The 27,989-nt window shown below is 38.8% G+C and overlaps 1 protein-coding gene and 1 long non-coding RNA gene across 3 annotated transcripts in view; one reads left to right on the forward strand and one right to left on the reverse strand.

Annotated features, from left to right (window-relative positions):
- Positions 1 to 9,571, forward strand: part of LOC106008709 (uncharacterized) — a 65,303-nt gene extending 55,732 nt beyond the window's left edge. For both annotated transcript variants that reach the window (XR_015443368.1, XR_015443369.1), the window contains exons 3-4: positions 7,501 to 7,550; positions 8,890 to 9,571. This is a non-coding gene — a long non-coding RNA (uncharacterized LOC106008709). The remainder of the gene's footprint in view (positions 1 to 7,500; positions 7,551 to 8,889) is intronic.
- Tespa1 (thymocyte expressed, positive selection associated 1) lies at positions 1,651 to 26,852 on the reverse strand. Its single transcript, XM_021252524.2, has 10 exons — positions 26,672 to 26,852; positions 24,415 to 24,471; positions 16,496 to 16,691; positions 15,560 to 15,602; positions 8,402 to 8,451; positions 7,748 to 7,801; positions 6,961 to 6,997; positions 6,435 to 6,533; positions 4,586 to 4,794; positions 1,651 to 4,115 (listed from the first exon to the last, which is right to left on the reverse strand). Exons 3-10 carry the CDS (start codon positions 16,656 to 16,658, stop codon positions 3,382 to 3,384), a joined length of 1,389 nt encoding a protein of 462 aa, XP_021108183.2. The 5' UTR covers positions 16,659 to 16,691; positions 24,415 to 24,471; positions 26,672 to 26,852; the 3' UTR covers positions 1,651 to 3,381.
- Positions 26,853 to 27,989: the final 1,137 nt, after the last annotated feature.

Below are 27,989 nucleotides of genomic sequence, written 5' to 3' on the forward strand. Positions count from 1 at the left end.
TTTATTTTAGCTGACATATTTTAGAGAATTCAGTCTACGGCTGGTTGCTTCCAAGGGAAAAAAACTGCATAGTGGAGAGGTGTAGTGGAGGAATGATATTCAACCCATGGCAGCCAGGAATCAGAGACAGAGGGGCTGGGTTGTGGACAAGAATGTGCTCTTCTAGGTTAGGCTCCACTTTCTAACAGCACATTCAGCCATGGGCTCATCGATGGATTAATCCACTGATGTGAATCGAGCCTCCAGGATTAAATCACCTTCCAAAAGTCCCACTTCTGAATACACGAGACTTTGGAGTGACATTTTAGATATGAACCATAACAAATCTCATGTTGTAATTTAAATTTTTCTAATGATATATGATGTGAAGCATTTTCTCATATTCTTATTTTCTATCGTTAGTCTTTTAAGGTTGTCAGCCTATTTTAAAATCAGGGTGCTTGTGTTCTTACTGGTGAATTTTAAGAAATTTTTCTTTTTGTATTTTGGAGAGCAGTCCTTTATCTGATTCATCTTCTGCAAATATTTTCCTTCATCTGTTGTTTGTCTTTTTGTTCTTTTGACAGTGTCTTTCACAGAAAAGAAGTCTTTAATTTTAATGAATTCCAATTTCTCAATTCTTTTTTTAATGGATCGTGCCTTGGGTGTTGGATCTAAAAAGTCATTGATGCATGCAAGGTCATCCAGCATTTCTCCTGTTATCTACAAGGAGTTTTATAATTTTGCATTTTATATTTTGGTCGTGATCCATTCTGAGTTAATATTTATGAAAGGTGTAAGGTTGGTGCCTAAATTAATTTTCTTTTGCATATGGATGTCCAGTTTTCCTAACATTTATTAGAAGGAGTATCTATTCTCCACTGTATTGCTTTGCTCCTTTGTCAATGATCTGTTGACTGAATTTATGGGTATCAGTTTCTAAACGCTCTATTCTTTCCCAATGATCTTTTGCGTATTCTCTTAACAAAACCATGCTGTTGATTATTGTAACTTTGTAGTAATTCTTATAGTGGGGTATTGTCAGTTCTCCAACTTTGCTCTTCAATACCATTTTGGGCTTTTGCCTTTCCATATAAATGTTAGTGTCAGTTTGCTGCTATATATAAAAAACAATTTGCTGGGGTTTTGATTAGGATTGCACTGAATCTATAAATCAAGTTGTGAAGAACTGATATCTTTAAAACACTGAATCCTGGGCTGGGGATTTAGCTCAGTGGCATCATGCCTGCCTTGCAAGTGGGGGAAAAAATGCTGAATCCTTGGGCCAGGTGTTTAGCTCAGTGGTTCCTCCACCTGCCTCTCAAGTGCAAGGTCCCGAGTTCAATCCCTGGTACCAAGAACAAAACAAAACAAAATGCACAAAAAAAGAATCTTCTTACTCATGAACATGGAATATTTCTCCATTAATTTAGTTTTTCTTTGATTTCTCTTAGCATAGTTTTGGAGTTTTCCTCATATAGATCTTGTACATATTTTGTTAAATTTACACCTAGATATTATTTATTAATGACTGTATAAATGGTATTGTGTTTCAAATTTCAAATTTCAAATTCCAACTGTTTATTGTTAGTATATAGGAAGGCAACTGACTTGTATATTAACTTTTTAAACAATACAATCCTGTTATAACCACTTATTAGTTTCAAAAAGTTTTTTATTTGGATGACTGTTGGATTTTCTACATAGATAATTGTATCACTACAATTGAAGACAGTTTTATTTTTGCTTTCTCAGTATATGCATTTCTGTTTCTTGTCTTGCATTAGTTAGGATTTCGAGTGTTATGTTGAAAAGTAATGGCAATAAAGGACATCATTGCTTTTTTCTTGACTTTAGTAGTAAAGCTTGGCATTACTAACCATTTAGGGGGGAAGTTAGTTGTAACTTTTTATTAATATTTTTATTCACTTAAGGAAGTTCCTCTGTATCCCTAATTTTCTGAGTTTTTATCATGAATAAGTGCTAAACAAATTTGCTACACCTATTGATATGATTATGTGATTTTTTTTAGCCTGATGTTGTGATGGATTACATCATTTCCAAATGTTGAACCAGTCTTGTATACCTGGAGAAATTTCATTTGGTCAAGGCGTATAATCCTTTTTATCCATTGTAGGTTTTAAGCTGCTGATATTTTGAAGATCTTCACATCTATGTTCATGAGAGTGTTGGTTTGTAGTTTTCTTTTCTGTTAATTTCTTTGTCTGATCTTAAAGGCTAGCCTCATAAAATGAATTAGGGTGTGGTCACACTGTTTATGCCTTAGCTTCTGTTGTGTCAGGGATTGGTAGTGAAGGAAATAGGAGCTGAGTGCAGATCTACATTCAGTGTGAGGTGACATACATGCACATGACATTGTAAATAATCATAGTTTCTCTTTGAGGCAAGGGTTTGAGAGATTCTCCAAGAAACGCCAACCCTTGATGGTATTACCATCTATAGACCAAGGTAAGAGGAGTGCCAAGTAAGCTTTAGAGGGTCCACGGAGCAAAGAGTTGGTGGTGGACTTAGATGATGTCCCCTCCTGGATCCTGCACTATCCTTGCTAGAACATGTTCTGGTTATGTAGGGTCACAAAATCTGCTGGGAAATCACCCTGATCTGGTTTCAGGCAACTGCACTGGTTTTTCCTGGTATCTATTCTCTCAAAGGCTGACCTTTACAGTAGTGTATGCAACCCTAGGCCTGAGTGATGACCAATGGATGGCTATTTGTGTGGCTGTTAGTGTGGCTTTGGATAGGCAGACTGGGATGCCTGTACATAAATGTGTAAGGTACAGGACATATCTGGTCATAGGAAGAGAAGGAAACAAACCAGGGGACAGAGAGAAGCTCTACCCACACTGTTGTCTTCTAGCACAGAAGTTCTATGAGTGTAAGACTTCTAGATTTGCAACCTGGTCGGTCTTCTAGGTCTTAATTGTTATATATTTGTCAAGATAGGAGACAACATATTTTATTTAATAGTGCTTAGCTTTGCAATACCTAACCTCCCTTTGGACTTTTATGAAGACCCCTGCAAATGATAAAGGCAGATGGGTTTCATGAAAACCTTCAGAGGAGATCAGATCAGATAAGAATAATAAAAGCAACTTTGAAACGTGAACACTCACAAGAAACAGGGCCAATTTATCCTTTTCCTTCTTTATTAATCCATCCCCACAAGTTTCTGAGTTTAACTCATGAAGTGGTATATCTGTCGAGGACAGGACACCTGGATCTCCTTTGCTCAAGGGCTCTACTCCTTCATCTTCTGCAAAGCATCCAGAGCTTTTCTCTTCCAGCCTCTCCCTCACCTCCAGCCCACTCACCTCCTCTGAGTCAAGCATCCAGAGGCTGCTGGGTTAGGGATCAGTGTAGTTCTGGTCTGTCTCTGCTCTTCTATTTTTGCTGGATTATGGACAGGTCCAGTGACTTAACTTTCTTGTCCAGAGGACTCTTTTGAAGTAGACTCTTCCTTGCTTTGCTCTTTCTTTTACAGAAAGTCTCATTCTTGTCTGAATGGGCTTTCTTATTGGTGGACTGTAGACCACACAGGTCTTCTTTTACTTGTGCATGGTTTATGCTGCACTGTGGATCTGTTCTCGTTAGAGAATGTGTGCTATTGAGTGCCTTGGGGTTAGAATCCAGAGTCTGTGATTGTGCCAAAACTGTGGACATCCCTTGCCATGTTTCCACTTCGGGGCAAAGGGCACATGAAGAGGAAGAAGTGGGCAGCTTTGTGTTTTCTATGGAGGGCACAGTATCTTCCTGTGGGCCTTGCCCAAACTCAGAGCCTTGCTGGAGAACTAACTTCTCTCCTCTCACTCTGTCCATCACTTCCCAAACCACTTGGTCCAAACTGTTCCTTTTGGGGATGTTGTGGGATGGTGACAGCCGATCTCGGGAACCTGTGTATAGGCACATTTTGGAGATAGCTTTCCGGAGGCGCTCTCTAGGTGAGTGGGGTTCAGGCTCTGGGGCCAGAATCCTGATGGATGGCACATCAGTTGGGTTGTAATTCCAGAACATGTGGGATGGTGTGAACTTCTGAACAGGTGTCTTGGACACATAGGAGTAGAGACAGAAGAAGGCATCAGCAGTAGCAGCCAGCGTTTGCACTTGTTTAAACCTGCCTGGGGACAAAGGTTGAAGATAGTGATCTGGGAGCTTATCAGCAAGTTATCTCTTAAATCTCTCACTTCAAAAACCTTCCTAAAGCTCAGACTCCAGAGGAAAGCTTCCATTTAGATTTCTCACACCCGGGGTTCTCTTTCTTGGCTTCTCAACTCCCCATCCTCTGAAGATATCCCAAGTAGGAAATAGAAAATAGGCAAATATTTAAAGACATTACCATGACTTGATTCAGGTCAAGCAGAGAAGGACTAAAGGAAGCAACAGTGCCTGAGGTTTCTTGAAGAATATTTCCTCAAGAGAAAGAAGATTCTAAAGTTCTCCATCTTCACTGAACAGCATAAGAGAAAATAGAAGACACAAGGGTCAATTGAAGCTAACCAAGAAAAGTAGGATTTGGAGCCCCCAGGCTTTGTTGTGAATGACTGGAGACCAAGGTAGAGATGGAGCATGGATCTGTGGTAACACTCACTGGCCAGCATGAGGCAGGGGTCCTCCATCTCAATCCTCTGCACCTGTGCCTTCAAGAAGAGCTGGAAATCAATGCCCTTGGCCTGAGAGGGGTTGGTAAAAAATCTTGCAGGGATCCGAGTAGTGTCTTTGTGGTCCTCTTGGCCAAAGCCTAGACTGAAGAGGACATCTTCTGCATCCTCTTGCACCTGATCCAGAATCTCTGAAATGCTGAAAAAAGGGAGTTTGGATAATTAGGGTAACAACTTTGAGACATATGGCAATCCAGAATACCTAACAAAAGTAACAGGAGACTGAAATTTCTTTTTGGCCAGTTTTCTACCTTCCAGTGTGACTGTGGAAAAGGTTTTCACTACTCTGAACCTAAATTCTCTGTCTAAAACATGGAAATTACAACTCAGTTTCAGTTATAAAAACTAAAAAAAATCTTAGTACCAATTTTTAAATAATTTATTATAGATGAAAAGAAATTTAAGTAAATATGAAAACATTCAAAAATGAAAAACAGCATAGATGTAAGAAATTTGGTGGCTGAATTATTCTCACCTGTACGTGCTGTAATACTTGGCTTTGGCTGAGTGGTTTGTAAGTTACCACTCAGTTTACCCTATTCTGTAGTTGTTTGGGACACTTAGGCAATGAGTGTGCAAAAAACATGGAGTTAATTTTCTTTTCATTCTGAAGGTAAAAGTTAATCAACAGGTACATTCGAAACCTAATTTTGAGAGCCATACCTCTCTTAAGCACCATTTTCTCATAAAAAGCCATGTCGCAGAAGATCAAAGACTCTCTCTGTCTCTCTCTTTTTCTATTGGACCAACCTGTAACCATATCCAAACCTAAGTACCAGTAAGCTGGGTGGCACCAGTGGTCAGTAACTCCATTTTAACAACAGGTTCACGGGAGGTACAGATTACTTGAGGCTTCGGATAATCATTTTCACTCTCTTTAGGAAGGATGCTATACTTTTTGACCCAAATAGGGATACTTGGCTTAATTAATAGCTGGACAGTTAAAATTCCTGACTTGTGTTGTCAGCTAAGTACTCATTTTATCTCCAGAGTCCTAAATTTCCCTATCTGTGAAATGCGGGCACAAGACTGGATCATTGATTCACAACCAGGGGTGCACATTATGTCACCTCATGGGCCTTTTAAAAATGCAGATGCCTGAATCTGATCTCTAGATCTTCTCATTTAATTGAACTGGGTGTTGCTAGGCACACAGCTCAGTGAAGATAAATCACTAACAAAAGCACATGATAAAATTTGTGTGTCAAAACCAGGGCTCAAAGTCAGATTTTTACACCAAATTCCCAACACTTTTCATCATACCACCCTAATTAATAATTTTCATTATTTCCTACCTTGTTTTAGGTTTCTTTTGTGTATAAGTCTTGGCCACTCTATGGAATTATTGAGCTCCTACTGGCAAGACTTTTGTCTGATTCAGCTTTTAAAATTCCATATAGTTCCCATCTGGCCTGCATTAATTAATATTTTATTGCTTCATTAAGTAAAAATTAGTTGATTAGTAAATATGTTGTTTATTGAGTACCTACTATGAGTCTCAGACTGTGTTGGCACCATTACTACACTTTCTGGTGCACAGGATTCAGTGGGAAGAGAGACCTGCATTTTATACAGAGTACCTAGTTTGGAGGAGATTTCTCTTCATCCATCCCCCCTATTCCTGAAGCAAATATGGTCCTATGTTTCTCCAGTGTGCATAGAAAGTACATACAAGCTCAAGTAAGATATGTCAGAAAAAATAGGCAATGGTTTTCAGCTCCATTCTCTTTTGCCTCTCATCTCCTCTACCCTCCCAGCCCTCTGAAATTTAGTACCTACCTTGAACTAGTCTTGTTGGTTGCACTAGTCATGCAGCTGGAAGCCAAACTACAGCCAAGGTCAAGTAGCTGGCAAGGCCTGGATGTCTGGAGGAAACCCCTGTGGAGGTAGAAACTGATGTCGTAAAATCTTGTTGCCAGCCTGCACCTGGCTTCCCCTTGAAGAATATCTTAGAACCAATCACCTGCTGAGGAAACTATCTATGCCTTCATTACTGGTTAGAAAATCTGTCATAATTTTTTTTGTGGTACTGAGGATTGAACCCAGGACCTGTGCACTGAGCTACATCCTCAGCCTTTTTAAAATTTTGAAATAGGGTCTTTCTATTCTTAAATTACCCAGGCTCGTCTTAAACGTGCAGTCCTTCTGCCTCAGTTTTCCAGTATGCTGGCCTTAAAGGCAGTGCCAGGACTAAATTGCCCCACCACATTTGGCTTTAGCTCTTTGTTTTTAATCTCTGGTACCTACCCCAGTTCATTGTCTTCTGAAGAAGATATCATTCAGTCTGGCTGAAGCTTACACTTACCTGGAGAAGAGTTTGCCATTAGAAGCCAGCAGTGTGGCTGGACAGGGAACAGAAAGGCAAAGAGCAAGTTAGAAGGGAAAATGAAGGTCACTTGAGCTGGTCCTCTGAACTTAATACTGCCCCTCTGTTTCCCTATGCCACTACTAGAGGCCAACTGAAACCCAGGAATTCTTTCAATGAGTAGGTCTCAAGGTTGTCTTCCCACAGCTTGGGAAAGGGAACAAATAAGGTAGAGAATACCTGACCTGGAGCCTCTGAACTTTAGCCCTATGACTAATGTGTAGGCAGGAGCCCCTCTGTCTGGAGGAGAGTCCTTCAGCTCCAGACTCAAGTTTCTGCCCCACCACATGAGTCTCTACAGGCCCCAGGAGATACGAGGAGGTGGCTGTGCTTTCATCCTTTATTCAAGCCCTTGTCCTCCTGTAGTACAGTCTTTATCTTAAACCCAGTACTCAGGCTTCTGTGCACTTCTTATAGAGAAAACAGTCTCAATGATATCTGGACATCAAATAATATGGTAATTTTATGTTTTCTTCCCAGGGACCAAAGGATAATTCCAGTAATGGGTCAGCAGGTGTCATGACTAGCTGGTGAGGCCGTGTTTCTAGGCATGTGATGCTTTCTGTTTTTGCATGAGATCATAATGAGGTGATCTTTCCCTAAAGATGTACCCCAGAGAGAGAGAGAGGCTGCTTCTTTCTAAAGTCCTCCCCTCCCATCCTATTCTTAAAATTTATCCAATGTATAGCCTCTTCTTTGATGACAACCTCAGAGCTGTGCCACTCACCCTCTGCTCCAAGTGTCAAGTCATCTTCAAAACTGGTCCCATGACTGGAGAACCCTGTCACATAATCAGGAGAAGGCACAGAACATCTGTCTGAAACCTGCACTCATGTACACACAAATACACAACTACAAACTTGAACACCCACATATGTTCTTAGACTGGCACAATCATGCTAGTATTCACATGCTTGCAAAATTATTCCCTGCTTTATGTATGCTACTGCACGAATCACACTCATGTTTGACTTAGAATCATACAATCACCTCGAGCTAACCTGTGTCCCATATCATACAGTCATGCATGCAATCTCCTGTCAAATAGTAAACACAGATGGTATACACCAATGCACATAGACACACACTTTAGAAATGTACACATTTTAGAAAGCTCTTTTCCCATTGCAGTGGTTGTTAGCTGAGCAGCCATCAACAGTAGATAGTTTTTGAGTATTAACAAACTTGTGGATCTGAGCCAGCATTTTTGTTTGGACCTTGTGGACTGCCTTACAACAATTAAAAGGTACTTGGATTTACATTAAAGAATATCAGGCATTCTTATGCACTTATATGCTTATGCCCATGTATAATCGCACATACCTGCACAGAGCTACATCACCATCAGGTAGAAGAAAAATAGAGCAGCACCCGTACTCACCATTGTAGATGGATTGTCCAGCCTCCTCAGAAAACCCCTCTTCAGAGCCTCTAAAATCCAAAAATAAAGCTACAGGTTGACATAACTACATTTTCCAATAGACTATTCTCAAATATTTCCCACGTGTTCATATTATTTTCCACTGGGAGTGAGCAATACCTAATTTGTTTTCATATTGAGGAAACTAAGACAGAGTAGTTACTTGATGGACAAATTCTTAGATGTAGTCCTGAGGAGCTGGAACTGGAATGGACTATATTTTTGATTGTGTTGCCCTCCCCCTCTCTTCATTGTTTAAAGTCAATTTTCCAATGATTCATCATTCTTTAGATGAAATAAGAAAGAATACAGAGGCAAGACTGGGAAAATATATCTGTAGGAAAAAGGTTTTTGTGCCATAATCTCCAAATCATAAATATAAACATCTATATTTTCTTAAGCTTTTAAAGAGGCTAACTTATCTACCCACACCTTCTTCTTTTTCTTAGAACCATGTTCTTGCTGAATATCACATGTTTCAGGAAACAGCAGAAACTGTATGCTGGTGAGAGATACTTTAAGATTTTGAGATATCGTCCTATCAAACATTTACCATCTCTATCAGAAGAACAAACGGAAACCAGCACAAATAGTCATGAGAAACAACTTAGTTTTAAATACAAGGGAGAAATTCTCTCTGTCGAAAACAGGTGAATGAGATAATCTGAGAAAAGCTTTGAACTAGGACCAGCACACTTATATGGTGTGCACTTGGGACCAGTCCTGGCTCATTGTTGCCACTATGCTCTTAAATGCTATGTAAAAGGACTTAAATCTAGATTGTATCATTATATAAGTCTACTTTGAGCATTGAAATGGTATGAGTTTTATAGAATTTGCTTTTCTAAAAGTTTTTAAATGGAAGCTATGAATGATGCTTTGAATGTAATCTCAATCAGATGCTGGAGTGGAGAAGAGTTGGTGGAGTGAGTTAGAAGCTGCAGTGCATCCTTTGGAGATGGTCTTAAACACCACTTCTTTCCCTTATCTACCTTCAGCAGTTCCAATAACTTTCAAGTTCTTGGTGTATCACTTCATGGGATGTTTAACAATGGAAACGGGTTTGTTAATTGAACATCTGTAGATCAAATTGTGCTTAAATTTTATAAAATAAATAATCACATGTTTAGATGTCTTTTGTTAATACTTTCCTTTCAACAGTGAATAAAAAACAACCATTATTTGCAAAATTGAATTTTATGTCATTATGAAAAAACTACACATCAAGGTACATTATAAAATGTGAAATATTCAAGCTAATTAAGAGTAAACTGGGGCAGGGGATTTAGCCCAGTGGTTCCACCGCCTGCCTCCCAAGCAAAAAACAAAGTAAGTAACTCTAATAATATAACTAGAAATAGAAATATATACTTCTTTTTCTAATATATAATAACAAAAACATGTTGTAATGTAATACTACAAATGTTTTATATATTAAAATATTAATAGAAGTTAATATTTACTATGATTACTATGGTAATCTAATCTAGTCATCTACTACTATGATAATAGGGTCATCTAGTACTACCATATTACATTTACTATTGCACTTAATGCTTGTGTTATCACTGCTCAGGACAAATTGAGCATCCGTTATTCAAAAAGCTTGAGACCAGAAGTGTTTCAGATTTTGGATTTTTTTGAATTTCCAAATATTTGCATGTACATAATGAATTATCTTGGAGAAGGGACAAAAATCTAAACACAAAATTTATTTATGTATCTTAGACAGTACACTCTATAGAAAAAGCTTAAAGATAGTTCTGCACAATAGTTCTAGTGTGTCAGTATTTCAACTGTGGCTCATCACATGAGATCAAGTGTGACTCCACTTATGGTGTCATGTCAGTGCTCGAACAGTTTCAGAATTTGGAGGATTTTGGATTTTGAAATTAGGGATGCAAATCCTAAGGTCTGCCATTACCAGAAACTATGTTTAAAACAGACTATTACTTCACTTCTGAAAATGAAAATGCCTTCATATATTCATCAAAAGAAATTCTAGTCATAATAACCAAGAAAAGAATCCCCAGAATCTCTATTTATTGTAAAATGGAAAAATTGTATGATAGTTATACAATTTAGTACTACATTATGAGTGACCTGTTGCTGCATGCAAATACATAGATGAACATTACAAACATAATGCTAAACAAAAGAAAAATAAATAAAATAGTACATATTTTATGATTCTATTTATATAGAGTTAAAAAATCATAAACCTTATCAAATTATGTCAAATTAGTGGTTACTCTTAGAGTCAGGGTAGTGCATGGAAGGGGACAGGATGAAGGCTTTTGCAGTGCTGATAGTGTTCTACTTCAGTTTTCTTTGTTGCATTCCCTTTGTGAAAAACCCATTGAGCTATATATTTAATATTCATTTGCTTTTTCAGTAAGTGCATTATACTGCAACAAAATTTATGTTAAAAAATAAACATGCTATTGATATGTATGATATAAAGGAAATCTCATTGCTATTCCTGAGATACAAGTTTTTGTTAAGTGCTCATCTTACAGTCCTCTTCTGGAGTTATACTCTGGCAGAAATTTTATGATCCTCTTTTTTAGGACAAGCTCAGGATTTCCTGTGTGTGTGTGGGCTCTACCCTAGCAGTATGACATGGGCTGGATCTGTTGATACCTTTTCACTGAGCATCATGATTTGAAACTTCATGGATGTGACCCAAGTCCCAGTAATTTTAAAGGTTATTATATAGGGTATAAGATCAATGACCAGGCACTATATTCATATCATTTTTCTGCCCTGACATTGAAAAGTTCTTTAGCATAATTTCAAGTCTGAAATTGAAGAGCTAAGGTACTTAGCTCTTGTATATCCAATTCATGAACAAATAGTTGGGAGGGGAGTGCATTGTGAGAAGAAGCATGCGACTTCCAGCAGTTTCCATAGATGCCTATCGACACAATTTTAGTTGAAGGCCACTCTGATGATTTTTGGGCTCTGAACTCTACCCATGATTCCTCAGCAACATGTTCATGTTACAGAAAGCTTAAGAAAAGAAAAAGAAGAGTATAAAGATGATTTTTTTATGCAATGGAATACTACTCTGCCATAAAGAAGGATGAGCTTCAGACATTTATAGCTAAATGGATGGTCCTTGAGACCATACTCATAAGTGAAATAAATTGGACACATACGTTTGAGTGCTTCTTTGTTTCTCTGTGTGAGGATCCAAAAGTGGAAATAAGGACTAAAATTGGGGAGATTGAGTCAGTAGTGTCCAAAAGTTGTGGGTTTCCACCTATTTTGGGCAAGGAGAGGTCATCCCTATGTCTGGGACTGAATGAATATTTGAGACTTTGCCTAATGGGAAAGACATCTTTGGAATGGTATTTCCCAAGTCAGAGGCAAGAATCCCCATAGACGACTAGATGGGGGCTGTGTTTAAGAATGGAGCCTTTGAAATATTGAGGGTCACAGCATTTGGCTATTTCCCCAAAGGCCTGTATTTTAGCTTTTTTAAACATCCACTTAATCAGGCAGTCTGAACCCTTTTCCCCACCTGAACTCTGACTTTCATGCTCTGAGAAAATATTCCACAGGACTGGGCTCTCCTTAACCATCTTCCTTCCTTCTAATCTATGTAAATTTCTGTGGTGGCTATCTTATGTAAAATACAGCAAAAATTTATTGTACAAAGTTTTATTAAATGTTAAAGGAAACATAAAAAAGAAGATAGAGAAATAGGAAGTAGGGAGTTCTAATAATTCCCCTAATTATATATTCCATGGTTTCAAAAATATTTCAATATATAATTTATTCCATTTTTACCACTATGTCCTCTAAGTTCATTGAAAAGAAAGTTTTGTGCTATTATCTATTTGTTTCTTTTTTGTAAGAGTCTTTTTTGTCTATGACTTTGTCTATGACATTTTGGCCATTCTTTTAAGATTATGGTACACAGCGTATTAACTACTTAATTTATGAAATTTTGCTTTATTTTTTCACGGAAGGCTGTTTTTAAAAATTATTTTCTTGAGCTGGGTATTTAGTTCAGTGGTGCCATTGCCTGCCTCGAAAGTGCAAAGTCCTGAGTTCAATCCCTGGTACCAAAAAAAAATTATTTTCTTTATTAATATCTACTTGTATTACATTGAAATAAAGTTTTTTCTAAAAACAAATAAGAAGTATAGTTTGTAAAGACATAGCAGAATGGACTGCCACTAGATTCAGTTGGACCAAGAGACATTGACACTCCATTGCTCAGGAAGGTTGTAGATATTCTTGGAGAACTTGTTAGAAAAGAAAACTCTCTTGCTATCAGGTGTTTGGCATTGGAAAGAAAATGGAAACTCTGTGGTCTTCAAACCTAAATTGAAAAGTGTATCCCAGAAGACTTTCAATATTACGACCAGAAAATCAGGGCATAGGGGATTCCTTGTCCATCCTCTTTCCCCTATAGTCTTGACAGACCAAGAATCAAAGACTGTGGAGACTCAGAATGTCATAACTAGAGTATGCCTTTCCTCTATCCTCTTTATCAAAAGCTTTTATCAAAAGTCAAGTGTTCCCTCATTATCACCAATCATCAGCATCCTTCAATTTTTCTAATTTCCCCACATAACTAAAAAGTCCATCATGTACTGCCTAATGGCAGACATATGTTCTGAGAAGTATGGCATTGGATGATTTCATTGCTAATTCACAGAGTGCCCTCACACAAACTAAGAGAGCTACAATGTCACTAACTGATATAATCTTAGGAGACCATTGTAGATGCAGTTTGCCATTGACTGCATATGTCAATAACAGTGCATGAATGTATTACATAATTATCAGAGAGAATTAGAACACAGGAAAAATTGGAAATGTTTTCTAAAACACTTTGAAGTTTAAATGAAGCTTTTTTTTCTTTTTTGGTACTGGGGATTGAACGCGGGACCTTGCACTTTTGAGGCAGGCGGCAGAACCACTGAGCTAAATCTTATCTTTCAAAAGCAATGACAGCACCTTTGTACTTGCCATCCTATTTTTACACATGTAAACATTTTGTCATATTTACTTCAGAAAGAAATAAAATTTTAAGTAACAGAATAGAAAACTAAAAATAAATGAAATATTAAATAAATGAAATATTAAAGATATATCTACAGTCTCATTTGACCTATTTTCTAGTAGTAACCACTATCCAAAAGCTGATGTGTGTCATTTCTGGATATACTTTTTCTGGTAAAGAAAGAGATATAGATAGATACAGTGGGCCCGTGAGTTACGACTGGCCTGACATAAAAACAACTTGGGTTATGACAAGAATTTTAGCTTAAACAACTTGGGTTATGACCAAAGTCTTGAGTTACAACCTGAACACCAGCCACTTGTGCTTCCAGATGGTCTCAGATACAGATTTAACCATTAAAGAGTTCTGGAAGGAACATTACAACATCCTTTCCTTTGTGGAGTTAATTGAGAAATTCTGGGCTAATGTCTCTAAGGACACTGAGATCTGCCTGTATACAGGAGAGAGACTTTGAAGGCTGTGTAGAGGAGCCTGAGCCTTCACCTGACCAACTTGAGTTACAACCAACCCTCGCGAATGAATTGAGTTCATAAATCAAGGGTCCACTGTAGTTAAGTCACTGGATGGAAGGATTTATTTTATAAAATTATAAGCAGGTTAAAAAGCTCCTTTTAAATGGCACTACTCATATACTATTATAGAGCATGAAGCACTTAACATATATCATTTCCCTTAAATCTGATGGAAACTTTGACACTATTATTCTAGTCTCTTATTTCATTTTACAGGTAGGGAATCTGCCATGGAAAGAATTCAGTTATTTGCTTATAAGTGGCCACACAGGTAGTAACAGAAGAATTATGCTAAAACCTTGGAACTTTTTCATTCATCAGAACACCTTAAACTTCGGCTCGGGGTTTGTCTTTGTAGAGCATAACTGGGGTAAGGTGATTTCTAGAGCTTACAGTCTTGCATTTCTGTGAATTTATTCCAATAGAAGGTGATATATTTGCAATCATGGAGTATACTTTAAAATACCTCATACCTCTTCAGGCCGTTCAGGCAATCAAACATTTTGAAAATGCACAATTAATAATTGTTGATGTGAATTGATAAGACTCAAAAGTAGTTAACAAAATAAAGATATTAACTGAGCCGAAGTTTCTCCTATACACACACGGGCAGCACTTGGAAACCCAGGACAGTTCTTATCCCAGGTTTCTCACCCAACCCTGCAAACGTGCTTGTTACCATCACCCTTTTTCTTCAGGTATTTTGAAGACCCCTGAATTGGTTTTGAAGTCAATGTATTGTAAATAAGATTGGGACAATAAGGACAACAGGTTTTGCAGACAACAAAAACAAACGCAAAATAAATCCTTCTTGGCATTGGCTTCCCAGGCAGAGTTAAAATGAACAACCTTGGATTATACAGTGCTATTTAATTCCTACCAAATAAGCAAGGATGGGTTGATTTATGTCAGCTAATAGGTGAGTTTAGATTAAAGTCTATATAAAGCTTAAGACTTTCTTAGAGGGAAAATAAGGAGCAGGCTGAGTTATAAACTCTGAGAAATCATTCTTTCAGAAACACCCAGGCTTAACTGGGTTACAGAAGCTTTCGTTTATGTCTGAGGAGACCAAGTCTAAAATGATAGAGACCAATGGGCTGCAGGTTCTCCTATTTTGGTGTTTCTGAACAGAGATGATATCATTTGAAGTCTTGCATTTTCTCTGCTTGTGCCAGCCCTGAGCCCCTCCCCCTCCATTCTGCAGTAAGAACAGCACAGTGATGAACTTCTGGTCAGGAAAAATGATCTGCTCTCTCACTTCTCCTCTTCTGTCACACGATGTGAGACATCAGTCAGTCGGAAGGGGAAAGCTGTGCAGTAGGGATGTGAAACTCAGCCTACCCATTCCACTCTGGATCCTCAGACCTCCAACTGAATTTTAGTCCCTGTGGAGTTGAATACCAACTGACCCCAAATCCCTTCAACGCCTCCACCAATCATCGTTTCAACCTTATTTCCTCAGGCCCGGTTCAAACTCATTTTCCTACCTTTTCGTTCCCAAGGGTCCTGCCTGTTAGCACATCCAACCATCACCCATGTCCAGCCCCATGGTGTGCTCAGACTCACCTGCAGTCCTGCAGCCAGTCTTCAATCTTGTTGATTGGATTCTCTAGAGAAGTTAGATAACAGATCATTGTGAGAATGAAAGGAAACCAGACCTCTTCTCTGCCACTCACCCTTATCCCATTCTGCAATTTTATCCTTATGTAACCACATTTTGACCCCTCCACCCAATCTTTTCTGTAAGATGTGAATAAAATAAAACCATATATAAAGATAGTGGATCGGTCTTCTCTTTGCCTCTTTTCTCCTTGGGAACCTAGGAAATGTCCAAGCTTATCAGCTCACTTCTTTCTTTTCTTCAAGTTTTGGGAACAGAGATGTCTCCTTTTCAAAAACCAAACCAAACCAGAAAAAAACCAAAACAAACCAAAACAAAATAAAACAAAAGCACAACTGTGTGCCTTTTATGTCCTACCAAATAAGCAAGGATGAGTTTATTTCTTTCAGACTTCTTGTCTTACTCCCATGTCTGTGGTCTCGTGTGAACCTCTGAGAAGCATGTAGGAAAGTGCCCACTGCTTCTGCTGGACAAGTACGGCTTAGGCAGATGACTTTCCAAAAGTCACACAGCTTGTTAGTGACAGCACCATGTCTAGAGTCCAGGGACAGCTTGAGTGTAGTGTTGTTACATAAACGAAATAGAAATCCCCCGTGGCATTCATACACAGACAACCCCTAGCCTCAGTTTCTTACAGAAGCTTCTCTGGATGGTACAAAAATGTCCTTTTCTTTTTCCTAATCTTATACCTGCTTCTCTCTCACACAGCTCATATCTTGTATTACTTTATGCCTCTTTTCTTATACCCATTTAAGCCAGACAAAGTGAGCCTTCCGGAGATTCTACTCCAAACAAAGGGCCTGCAGTCCACCCACTGCAGACCTGTGCTTGCTATCACATTCTCCCTACTGGGAGTCTGTGTAATGTCTATGGCCTCTTACCTTCCTGGAAAACATCATCCAGGCTGGAAGGCTCAGGGTCTGGGACATCCTGCAGGGCGGCTGCAGCTTCTTCTTCTAGGACCTGCGTCTGCCAGTTACGGCTCTGACGGAGCCAAGCTCGCCGTTTCTCCCAGGATGTGGGGCTCAGCACAGAGGCCTCCATGGTCCTGGTTCACACTTCGGGGCCTCTCACCACCTTAATGATGTCCCGAGAGTTGAAGCACAGTGATCCTTCCTCAGCTTCTGTTCAGAAACCATTGCTCCCATCCATTGCCTCAATGCTTCCCATTTCTGCTAAAAGCTGCCTGACTGCTGTCTCATCAGGAGGGAGGGGATGCCTCCCCCCTTTCCACCAAAAGGGAGTGCTCTGAAAATATCTAAATACTGGAGCAAATCTTTTTAATCAGAAAGTTTGAAAGCTTCAGATTTCACCTGATTTGAGGGACACTGAAAAGCTTTTGTGATTTAGGTTTAGGGTTAGGACCAGGAGTGTCTCTACTTCTTATGGCAGATGTGGAGGGGGAAGGAAGGGAAGGGAAAGGGGATGAAAAAAGGAATTGAGATGTGTTCTGTACATGTGCCAACTCCATACAAGGAATGTGATCACTGTGTACTACCCACATGACTAATAAGCTAACTAAAATATAAATAAATAAATAAATAAAACCTTGTCTCCAAAAAAAAAAGGTTTTCTTTGATTCTCAAGGATTTTGACTCTCAGAATCATCCATCAAAACTAAAATATCTTTCAATTTATAATGTATAAAGTTCACTTTTCGTCTTGATTTGTTTTGTTTCCTGATATTAAGGGTCCACAGGATTTTTCTCAGGAAAAAAAAAAACGCCTATGAAAGAAACACGGAGACATTGCCTTGAAGCAATGAGCAGACAGCACATTTAGGATGATTACTTTCTAATTTGTCTACTTGAGTTTCTACATAACTGTGAGATGCTTATCCCATTTATCGGTGCAGTTACTGATCCATATACTTATATTTCACTTAACACTACCTAATCAACACTTCTGCATATTTTTAAAAATACATAACAATGGCTCTATGCACAGATTCAAAAAGGAAGAGAAAAGGAAAGACTCATTCAATTGTCCAGAGGGAGCTTAGAAAGGTTGGAGGGTAACGCTGCCTCTTCCTTCCAGCCACACTCATGTCCCATTACAGTGGATAAGTAGATAGGGGACCAGGACTTTCCTGTTTCTCCTTTTGTATTAGTCAACCTTTTGTTGCTAACATAAACAACTTAGAAGAGGAAAAGTTAATTTTGGCTCACAGTTTCAAAGTTTTCAGTCCATGATCAGCTGGCTCCATTGTTTTTAGGCACGTGGTATGGCAGAAACATGGTGGAAGGGAGTGGTGAAGGAAAGTAGCTCACCTCATGGCAGCTGGCAGCAGACAGCTCAGGAAGAGCCAGAGAGGAAGGGGTTGGGGGACAGATTTACCCTTCACAGGCATGTACCCAGGACCTGCTTCCTCTAACTGGGCCCCACCTCCTAATAGCCCAATCAGCTATGAACTCATCAATGGCCTAATACACTGATGACGTTAGAACCCTTATGAATGAGTCACCTCTCTAGGTCCCACCTCTGAACATTGTTGTACTGGGGATTAAGCCCTTAATACCTGAAACTTTGGGAGACACTTCATTCTTAAACTGCGACATCCTCTATTTCCTTGAGCTGTCATAAATGACATCATCTTCAGAGCTATACTTTTAATTGTTGGAGTTAGCAAAAATAAAAGAAAAAAATAAGAGTGCCAGTTTCCAGAGACTTCTGTTCTTCCAAGACTTAGAAACAAAATCATCAGTGAGGCATTCAACAATTTAGGTACTAAAATAGCTATTTTTGAAAAGAGCATCTTGAGCATAAAATGTTTTTCTAGGGCAATAAAATTCTTTTAGATGCCTCTGCTTACCACAGGCAGAACATATCCAGAGAAAAATAATACATAATTACTGCTGCCTGACATGAATTCTTTCACTTCAGGTCCAGTCCAAGACATTTTTTCTCCCAGGAGAGATGGCAGTTAGCACAATAAGACTTTGTGTTCACTCCAGGCAATTGGATTTTGTGCCTTTTAGGGGACACTGAATTTAGCTTGTGCTGTAGGGGAGCCACCAATGGGAGTAGCAGAGATGACTGGTTGTTCTTAAATGATGAAGAGAGTGTGAAGCTGCCACCAGAAAGAGTTCATGAAGAGAGTCTGAAAAGCCTTAATCAGAGTGTGTTTCCTAGTCCCCCTTTCCAAAATATTTAATAAGTTAGTCCTTCTTGTCCCAGAGGAGAAAATGTCAAAGGCTGATTTGCCTATTGCCTGTAATTCCCAAAGGAAATGGACCTCACCCAAATCACAGGGAATCTTCAGTGCATAAGAAAAAGATTTTTGGTGACTAGGGGAATTTAAAAGGAAGACATGAGGTCAGAAATGCAGGATGACAGGAACACAAAAAAGAAGAAAAGAAAGGGGAAAGAAGGAGAAAAGAAGAAGGGGAGAGAAAGGGATAAGTGACATACATTTTGCTACTAACTAATGGTATACTGTAGAAAATTCAAACCCTTTCTCTTGTCTCAGTTTTTTGGTGATGACATCACAGCTCTAAATGTTCACTATTCCAAAATAGGAGCAAAATCTTTGTAAATAAGGAGGGATGGAGGGGTTGAAGGGAGGGCTGGGCAAGGGTGAAAAATAAGAACCAAGAGAGACTATGTAAAGGTGCAAATTTCCAATGATGAATGTCATTATATTGTATACCTAAAATGTACCAATGATTAGAATGAATAATCGATAATGTAAAATAGGAAGAAAAGGTCCAAAGGGGTTGGGGTAGCGGGAGGGGCAGGGGAAAGGAAAGAAGGGAAAGGAAAAATGATGAGAAATGGAAAAAATGGAAATAAAGTCTTTGTAAATAGGGAAGGGTGGAGGGGGTGAAGGGAGGGCTAGGAATGGGGAAAAAATAAGAACCAAGATGCATTATGTAAAGGTACAATTCCCAGTGAGAAATGTAATTGTGTTTTATACTTAAAATGTACCAATAGAAGAATTTAAGTAAAAAAAAGTTCACTATTCCAGTACTGTAAATTTTATAAACTATAAACTATTTTAGATCTGAATCCCCATAATGCTTACCATAGTGCTAGAATCTCACTAACTGAGAAGATGAGGGCTTCAACATTGTATGTGATGTGAATCTACTTTACAGCCCTCTTCCATCTCTGAAAATATCTCAGGGTGATACAGGGTAATTTCCTTGGCCCTTTCAGTCTCTAATTTTCTTATATTTTCCCCACCCTTTTTCTTTCTCTCAGTCTTTGTAGCACTTGACCTGCAAAGCTCAGCTCTTACCAGCTTCCTCTGTGAAGCCAGACCTGGCTTCTGTAGCCTCTTTAACCAGTGCCACTGAATGCTTTCCCTGTGGAACTTTTTCTTCTTAGTTATCACCAGTACCATTCCCTATATTTTATTTACTTATCTAATTAATTGTTTACCACTAACATACTTTCTGGTTTTTACTTACTTATCTAATTTATTATTTATTCTTCTGATTAGAATATAAGCTCCAAGAGGATAGAGATGCTCTTCTGGATTATTCACCACTGAGTTTCTAATGCCTAAAACAGAATTTAACACATAGTAGTTGCTTAACAAATACTTATTGTCTAAGTGAATAAATATTCTGCAGGTGACTATTTTCCATGGGAACCCAGTGCTGTCCAGAGTTATCATAGATGCAGAGAGATCAGCTTCACAATTGTAATAGTAAAATTTACCATCTGTTTACTGAGCATGTAAAATGTTTTGGGCTTAAAGTTGGAGAATAGACAGAAGGTTATTATCTGACTAGTTTTTACCCTGTGAGTACCCATAACAGAAGTTGTATTAGCATGGTGATTCCTATTTGCAGTCTGTTTCTATATCCTATATACAGAAGTTTGTTAAATATAAACACCTAATGGAAAATGCTTATGAAAACAGAATCCTTATTGCTTAGAAAGTTCTCAACAAAAGTTAACAAACAAATGGCCATTATAGTTATGGCAACAAAAATACTAGATAGATTAAATACTTTACTGCTCACTGAGGACAGTCATTTTCCAGGCAATTCAGGTGAGATGGGATAATTCGTTCCTTGAAAAGGCAACAATGGTTTTCAGTCTGAGAGAAAAGATGCAAGTTCTTCACAACTTTGATGCACTGCACATGGGCTGGGGAATTGAATAGATTAGTTTTTCCCAATCTCTGCAACACTCTCCATGGTGTATTACACAGAATACCGTAAGAACAGCAATATTGGGAAGCAGGGAGAAATAGAATGCCTGGTTCATGCTAACAAGAGGAAGGTGTACTACGGGAGATAAGAAACTGGTGTTCTTTGTGGAAATCTGGAGGAAGTGGCAAATGTTTATCAGATAAACACACCAGCAGTGAACGTTTTAGAGAAAATTGAAAGATGAGCACACACGGATTTCAGGATAGCAGCTTTGAATGTCTTGAGGCCCCTTGTAATAGAGAAAAGGACATGGAGATGTTTCCTTCAAATAATTTTTTTAAAAGCATATTTCTCTAACAGTGAAAAAAGTATTGATTAGAAATAAGGTGACTTAGATAATTTTCCATAATTTTTGTCTGATTAGTTGCCTTCTGGCAAGTCAATTGGGTTTCCCATTTGGACACCAATCGGTTTCTAGAAAATGAATTGGTGAGATCCAATGTTATATAAGTTTGCCTCCAGGACTAATATTTATGAATTTATTTTCATAAATTCTAGATGAGTTTGAAATATTTATGGTAGTGTTTTTCAAAAAAAATGTATTTGTTTAATTTTCTGATAGAAGTACGAAATGGTCCAGTAACCCTTGGAGTTACATCATTTAACAAACTACCTTTGAAATTCACACTGAGTTGTGGGGTTCCTAGATTTGCAACTTTCACTGATCCAAGAATGTGGTGAGCCTGAACAAGAGAAGCTGAGATAGAACCCAAATGAATATGATTCAGTCAATGTTGCTCATTGATCCCCAGAATTTCTTGTGTTTTCTGCTTTTTCGCTTTAGCTTACAGTTTTACCCACCTTTTTCTCTCCCCCAAAAAACCACATCTACCTTTTAAAATCCTATTCAAGTCATCTTTTTGTAACCAACCTCTACCAACCAGAACATGTACTTGTGCCATATTCAACCAGAGAGTGAGTGGCACTCTCATCATTAAATACCACTCCTTGTGACTCTCCTATAAATCCTTTCTCAGGCTCAGAACAGCATTTTTCAGTGGAGGTGGCTCTCAGTAAATGCCGTACCTGCAGAGAAGCAAGAATTGTACTGGTGCTGAAAAATTATTCTCAACTACTATATGTCATTGAGACATATGTCCAATGACAGATGCTCCTGACCTTCTTCATGACTTCAGATCCTATTTATATATGCTGCCAAACTTAGAGTGAAGAAACAAAAAGCTTGAGTATAGCATTTCCAATCCTTTAATGGTATAGCATAAGGATCACATAATTCTGACTAAATTAAACTAACAAATCTTCCTATTTTGAAAATTAATTTCCAGAGTTTCCCATTGTAAGTTTGTATTCATTTCTTAGTCAAAAGTTCCTTCTGGAATCTAATACCACCCTTCTTGATACTAGTTTACATTATGTTACTATATTTAATCTATGCTCTATGAGGGCACAAATTTGAAGTTTATGGGAATCTTTTCTTCCTCTTTCCCACTAACCCAGGAAAACCCCACCACTGGTTCTATTGCTTCTTGCCCTAATCACTCCAAGCCTTATTTCCTCCTCTGTCATCATCTCCAGCCATTTGTCCTTTCCACATCCCTATATGTCTCTAGAGATTCATTCCCCAAATCATTCTCTAAAATATGTCAACAGTTCTGGAATCTGACTACTACCAAGTAGAGTAACAGCATTCTCCTTGTTCTCAGCATGTTTATAGGAAAAACAAATTGAAGCAGTCATGCTGACAAATCAGGACCAGAGAAACCATTTCTAGTAGTTTAAGAAAAGGGAACTGTTGAAGAGCTGTGAAATGATTATCTTCCAACAAAAATTATCACCTGAGGCAGTACCTGTGGCAGTAGAATACTTTTAGGGATATATCATTATTGCTGCACCGAGAACATCACATACTTCTTGTCTCTGTTTTCTTAGGGATGAAGTTGGAGTTTTACTATACATTGACATCCATGTGTGTAAGCAAGAGGGATATGTAGTAACTGGTAGGTATAGAGTACCTGATATTTGTCCATAAACCATTCTGTAAACAACTTCATTTAATCCTGGCAAACACCTTTGCCACCTAAGTTCAGAAAGGTAGGTTCTACTTGAAGGAAGAAAACCTGTCCAGGATCCACATTTCTTTCAGATTATGTGGCATTCAGAGCACTTAGCAATGGTTTTAGGGTGTTACTGAACAACAAGAACTTACAGTACTCATAACCCCCTATTGGCCTTGTAAGTGCCGGGCTGGTGTGGCACTGAGTTTTGGGGATCACACTGGGGAAATTTGTGGTAATATCTGGCATAGCTGGGCTGGTGATGAGCACTCAGAAGGCTTGAAACAATGAACACTTATCATAATTTTCTGTGGACATATTCTGATACTTCAACAACAATCATAGGCCTACCAATCTGTTCCTGCCAAATACTATCTCTGCTTATAGGAACTTCAACATGGAGATTTTTTTTATTTTTTAATTTAATATTATTTTTTTAACCTGGAGATATTTTTAAAGAGCCCAGTAAGAGGGCCAATACTTCTTATTCTTTAAGTCCAGAGTGTTATTTAGAGACCAAAAATGGTACACATACATTGGGCCTTGAAATCAGAGTAAGACTTGTTTGGAATCACAATTCTGCATGCTCATACATGTATGTCCTTGGTAAAATTATGTGTTCCCTCTATATCCAAGTTTTTTTCATATGTAAACACATAATATGCCAAACTTTTCAGGTTATGGGAGGTTAAAATCAAGTAATATATAATATATGATAGAGGTGAGTAGTGAGTATTATTAATCTGTCTTCAGTCTAAAAAAATAGGTACACTTTTATGAATAAGGAAGAAGGAGGAGTGAGCAGCAGAATACGCCAGAGGGTGAAAAATCTAGAAGATTAAAGATGGATGTTGCTGCTAGGTAAAGGTGAACCTAGAAGCAGTGAAAATTCCTCATTCTCATTTAATGCCCAGAGATCAGAGAGATAATCTAATCCTGATTACTCATTTTGCAATGGAGGAAAGGGGGGGGGGAGAGGAAGGGGAAAGGAAGAGGTTGAGAGAGAGATAGACAGACAGAGAGATAGAGACACACAGAGAGAGAGAGAGAGAGAGAGAGAGCGAGTGAGAGATTTACCTGGAGTCACATAGAGTGTTAGCAGTTTTACATGGGACTCAAACTAATAAGTTCCAGGCCCCACATAGGTAGTTTCTTCATTTATCTATGCACACTTTCTCCTGCCACCTATCCTCTTGGTTTCTAAGCCCCAGTCTTCAATGCTCTGTGCCCCCTCCTAGGGATATAGATCAGACAGGCCTCCCCTCTCCTCTGTCACTGAGCCTTTGCCTCAGGCAGAACTGGTGAATTAGGACAGAAGTGAAACAAGAATACTAGGAGAGAAAAAGAAATAGTTTCCACGATGTAACCCATAAGACCTTCTGCATTCACAACCAATACACACATCTCTACCATTGCAAGGGCTGTGGGGAATCCCAGAACAGCCAATATTTCTCTGTTCATGGGCAGGACAAACTCTAACTCAAGCCAGCTGAGCGTCATCGCACCTATGTCCAATGTGCAATAGACTGTCACATTCCTTCACATAGGAGAAATATCTTCCTGGTTTCTAGTCCTCTTCATTGTTACTGCGGTTTGGAAGATCATCAAAACAAAACTTACCCTACGTATAGCATTTGAGCTTTCTGGGACTTCTGTGGTCTAGGAGAGCTCTTCAGTCTATTTCCAGGAAAAAGGACGATGTTATTTGGTAAATTACTACCCAGAAAAATGCTACTTAATTTAACTATACTTTTCCCTCTCTTTTTTCATTTCTTTCTTCTAAAAAATAATTTTAGTTGAATAAATACTGAAAGAAGAACATCTCTTTTTCTTTCCTTCACTTTCTCCTTATATCCACTTTCACTGTGGATGAGTTTTATGGAAGGCTTGTAAATTGCTGTAGGAAATATTAAAGTCATGCAATTGGAAAGGAAGTAATCCTGTGCCTTCAGTGGAAGATGTCATTTTTTGGTTTTATTTTTGTTTTTCATCTGGATAGGCAATGAGGCAGCAAAAATAAGATACAGCCATTCTCGGGCTAATTTACAGATAGTTTTGTCTATAGGTGACAGGAAGAACAAATGTATTTCTTGACCATTGAGTTAGCTCTTTGAATCATATTATTGATTCTTTAGATCTATTCTCTTGATAATGAAGCTCTTTCCCTTGGGCACTCATTTTTATTGCCCTATTTTCTTTCTTACACTCTTTTTATAATCCCTCAGCTCATTTGATTGAACTCTATTTTCAACCAAAATCTGTGCTGCAGTCATTCTGCACTGGGCTTGGGTGTGAGCAGGGCACAGAGTGCTGTGAGTGCTGGGTTAGCCACTTGAGTCTGGTCCCTTAGGCGGAAAACAGAGCAGCTGTCACTTTACAAGTGGAAAGAAATGTTTGTTATTTTCCTTTATTGTAGCCCAGAGTGAAGTTTGTGTGCCCTGATACGGGTTAAGACCAAACTTCTTTTCCATTGTCTATTATCATCTGCATCAAAAACCTTGAACTGAAAATGACTGAGCTGGGTCTCTATGGCCACCAGATAATTCATAATCTCAGGATTACATCTTAACTTTCAGAGGCCCAAAGGAGTTAGGAGAATGTGTTATTACTATGGTTGAAATAGTCTCCAAACTTCCTAGGATGCCTATGAAAAAGAAAGAACGTGTTAGATGCTTTTTGTCTCTCCTGTTATATCTTCCTCTTGTTATCTTTGATAATATTCTCAGTAGAGTTATACTCTGAACCCAGCTTCCTCTGTTCCCAGTAATGCTTCAGGTTACAGGAGAAACCAGATCTGTGGCTCTAACCACTCAAGCTGAAAAACCACTGAGTTTGAGTTTTGGACACACAAGTTACAAGTCTCCAACCTCTAACCTCTATTAGCACTTCCCTGACTGCTCATAAAGTTCCTTTGCCTCTCTATTCATGGACATCTGTGGTAGACAGTCACCAGTACTTCTTTTGACATCCCTTCCAAACTCTATCAAACCGCTTCTGTGGGACACTCTGATCTCTGTGCTCTGTCTTTAGAATCTCTTCCCTTCGCCCCCACTAGTGAGCTCAGTGGCACAGGAGGGGTGTGGGAAAACCCCAGTGTGGAAGATCTTTCCACTCCTCCACCTCCCCAAGAGTCGTATAGGTGGTGACATCCTCAGCCTGGCTATGCCGGAGACAAGGGGTGTTACAGGACCCTCCTATCCCCAGTATTATGAGGATCACTAAGAGCTCAACATATCCCTCTGTGAGATTTAGAGTCTGAAAACCAATCCGTATAGGACATTAACTATCTTTAGTCCCCTACTTAACTTGACCTGGTATATCCTCCTGCATATGTAACCCCTACATATCTTGCTGTAGTTTATCTTCACAATAATTTTCCCTGCAGCCTCTGAGGAAAGAGGTCCCACCCACAGAAAGCAAAGTTGGGTCAGGCCCACTGTTCCCAATCCTCAGACCTGTGGACACTAGAATGGGACCTGCCATGAAACTGGGAAACTTTTCTCCTTGGTAACTTTTCAAAGTTGGAATTAGATTGAAATGACTACAAAAGTGAGTGCCACAAGATACAGAGAAGAACTTCTCAGGTGACAAAGGTGAAAAATTCCTAAATGTTAGTTCATGTCATCAAAGCAGTCCATGTTTTGTGACCCTAGAATGATTACTGCTCTGGTAATAGAGAGGAGAAAAAATAAAAATGATGAGAGCTCCCTGTTCCAATAGGCACAATGATGATGTCAGTAAGGTTGAAGTCAGCAAAGCATGGGGTTATTTCCCAACTTTTCTCTTCTCTTGATTTTTCTCTGACCTGTCTCCTTCTATCTCCTAGTGTAATCCTAGACAAGAACAGCCTTAAGACTGAGGCAAGAGCTATACTTACCCGTCTGCTAGTAGACAGCCAAGTTTGAGGTAAAGCAGTTCTCACAGTTGAGCAGAGCCCTTCCCAGATTTGGGGAGAGGGAAAAGGACAATAAGAAAGTCTCATGGTGCAAACTGTGCCTTTGTCTCTGTTCTCATTCAACTGCTGTTGGCAGCTTGAAAGGGGAAGCGGAAATGAGAACACACACACATCTACACAGGCATCTGCACAGGCCCCACCTCCAACCCCAGCCACATCCTTTGCTCTGGCTCAGGAGACTGAAGAACAAAACATCTGCTGAGCTCACAAGTAGGCAGCTCTTCCACTCAGAGAGCTGCCTGGATCCTCCCAAAGCATCATGGAATCTTCTCCTGGTGAGGGAAAGTACAGCCCACTGAACGATGTGAGTTTGAGAACGTCTTCCTCCTGCATAGCTAGAATCCCACTGCTGTCCTGGGAGGAGAGATGAGATGGAAAGTCTCTGTCTTTCAAAAATCATCTCACATGTATCTCAGGGAAGATGCCTGCTGCCTGGTCTGGGCCAAAGTTAGTCTGTTTTCATAATTCTTCCACATGCTGGAAAATTCCCCAGAAACTGACTTTCAAACACTGCATACCTACTTGTAGGCAACTTTTTTTCTGTGTTAACTTCTTAACATTGTTTTTATGTTCAAGCTACTCTGAAGTTTTGCTTTTTAAAGTAAATGGCTACTTTCCCAAGGAATTTTTAAAAGTGTACTTCAAAAATCTCTCACACCCCAGAGATGTCTTCAGTTTACTGGCTTTCAGTTCCAAAAATCTTATTAAAATCTAGAAGATTTTCCCTAACTTCACTTTTACCCTTGGGTGGCATTCAGTATTGTTGAGAATGTCTCTGCCTCCAATAGCTTCTGCTGTGCTTTCTTCTTTGTTTGATGCTGCGCTATTGCAGATACCTCCACCTCTCTTTCCTGATCTTTCTCCTGCTTCTTTCTCTGCATTATTTATTTATAAACATTTATCACAATATTTATTAAGCCACTCCTCTTATATGCTAAATATGATGGATTTTCATATGTCTACTCTCTTCTTTCCAACTTTATAGCTGTAGCCATATTTGGATCTCTTTTTACAGTGTTCCCAAATTCCATGTTCACTCACCAATAAGACGGTGCCATTGAATATCCATAGTATAGTTAAAATGGAAAGAAGACTAAATAAAGTTTCTGTTTAGCAAATTAAGTTTTATAATTATTTTCTCCAGTATACTATAAGGAAAAAGATAATTCTTTTCTCTTTTTCTATCTTTCTCAAATACCTATGTCCTCTCCAACTACATTCCTTTATATGTGGGGAAGAA

The sequence above is a fragment of the Heterocephalus glaber genome, unplaced genomic scaffold, assembly GCF_053883595.1.
Source record: "Heterocephalus glaber isolate CG9 unplaced genomic scaffold, H.glaber_assembly_v1.0 deba00001569, whole genome shotgun sequence".
In the NCBI taxonomy this organism is placed as follows: Eukaryota; Metazoa; Chordata; class Mammalia; order Rodentia; family Bathyergidae; genus Heterocephalus; species Heterocephalus glaber.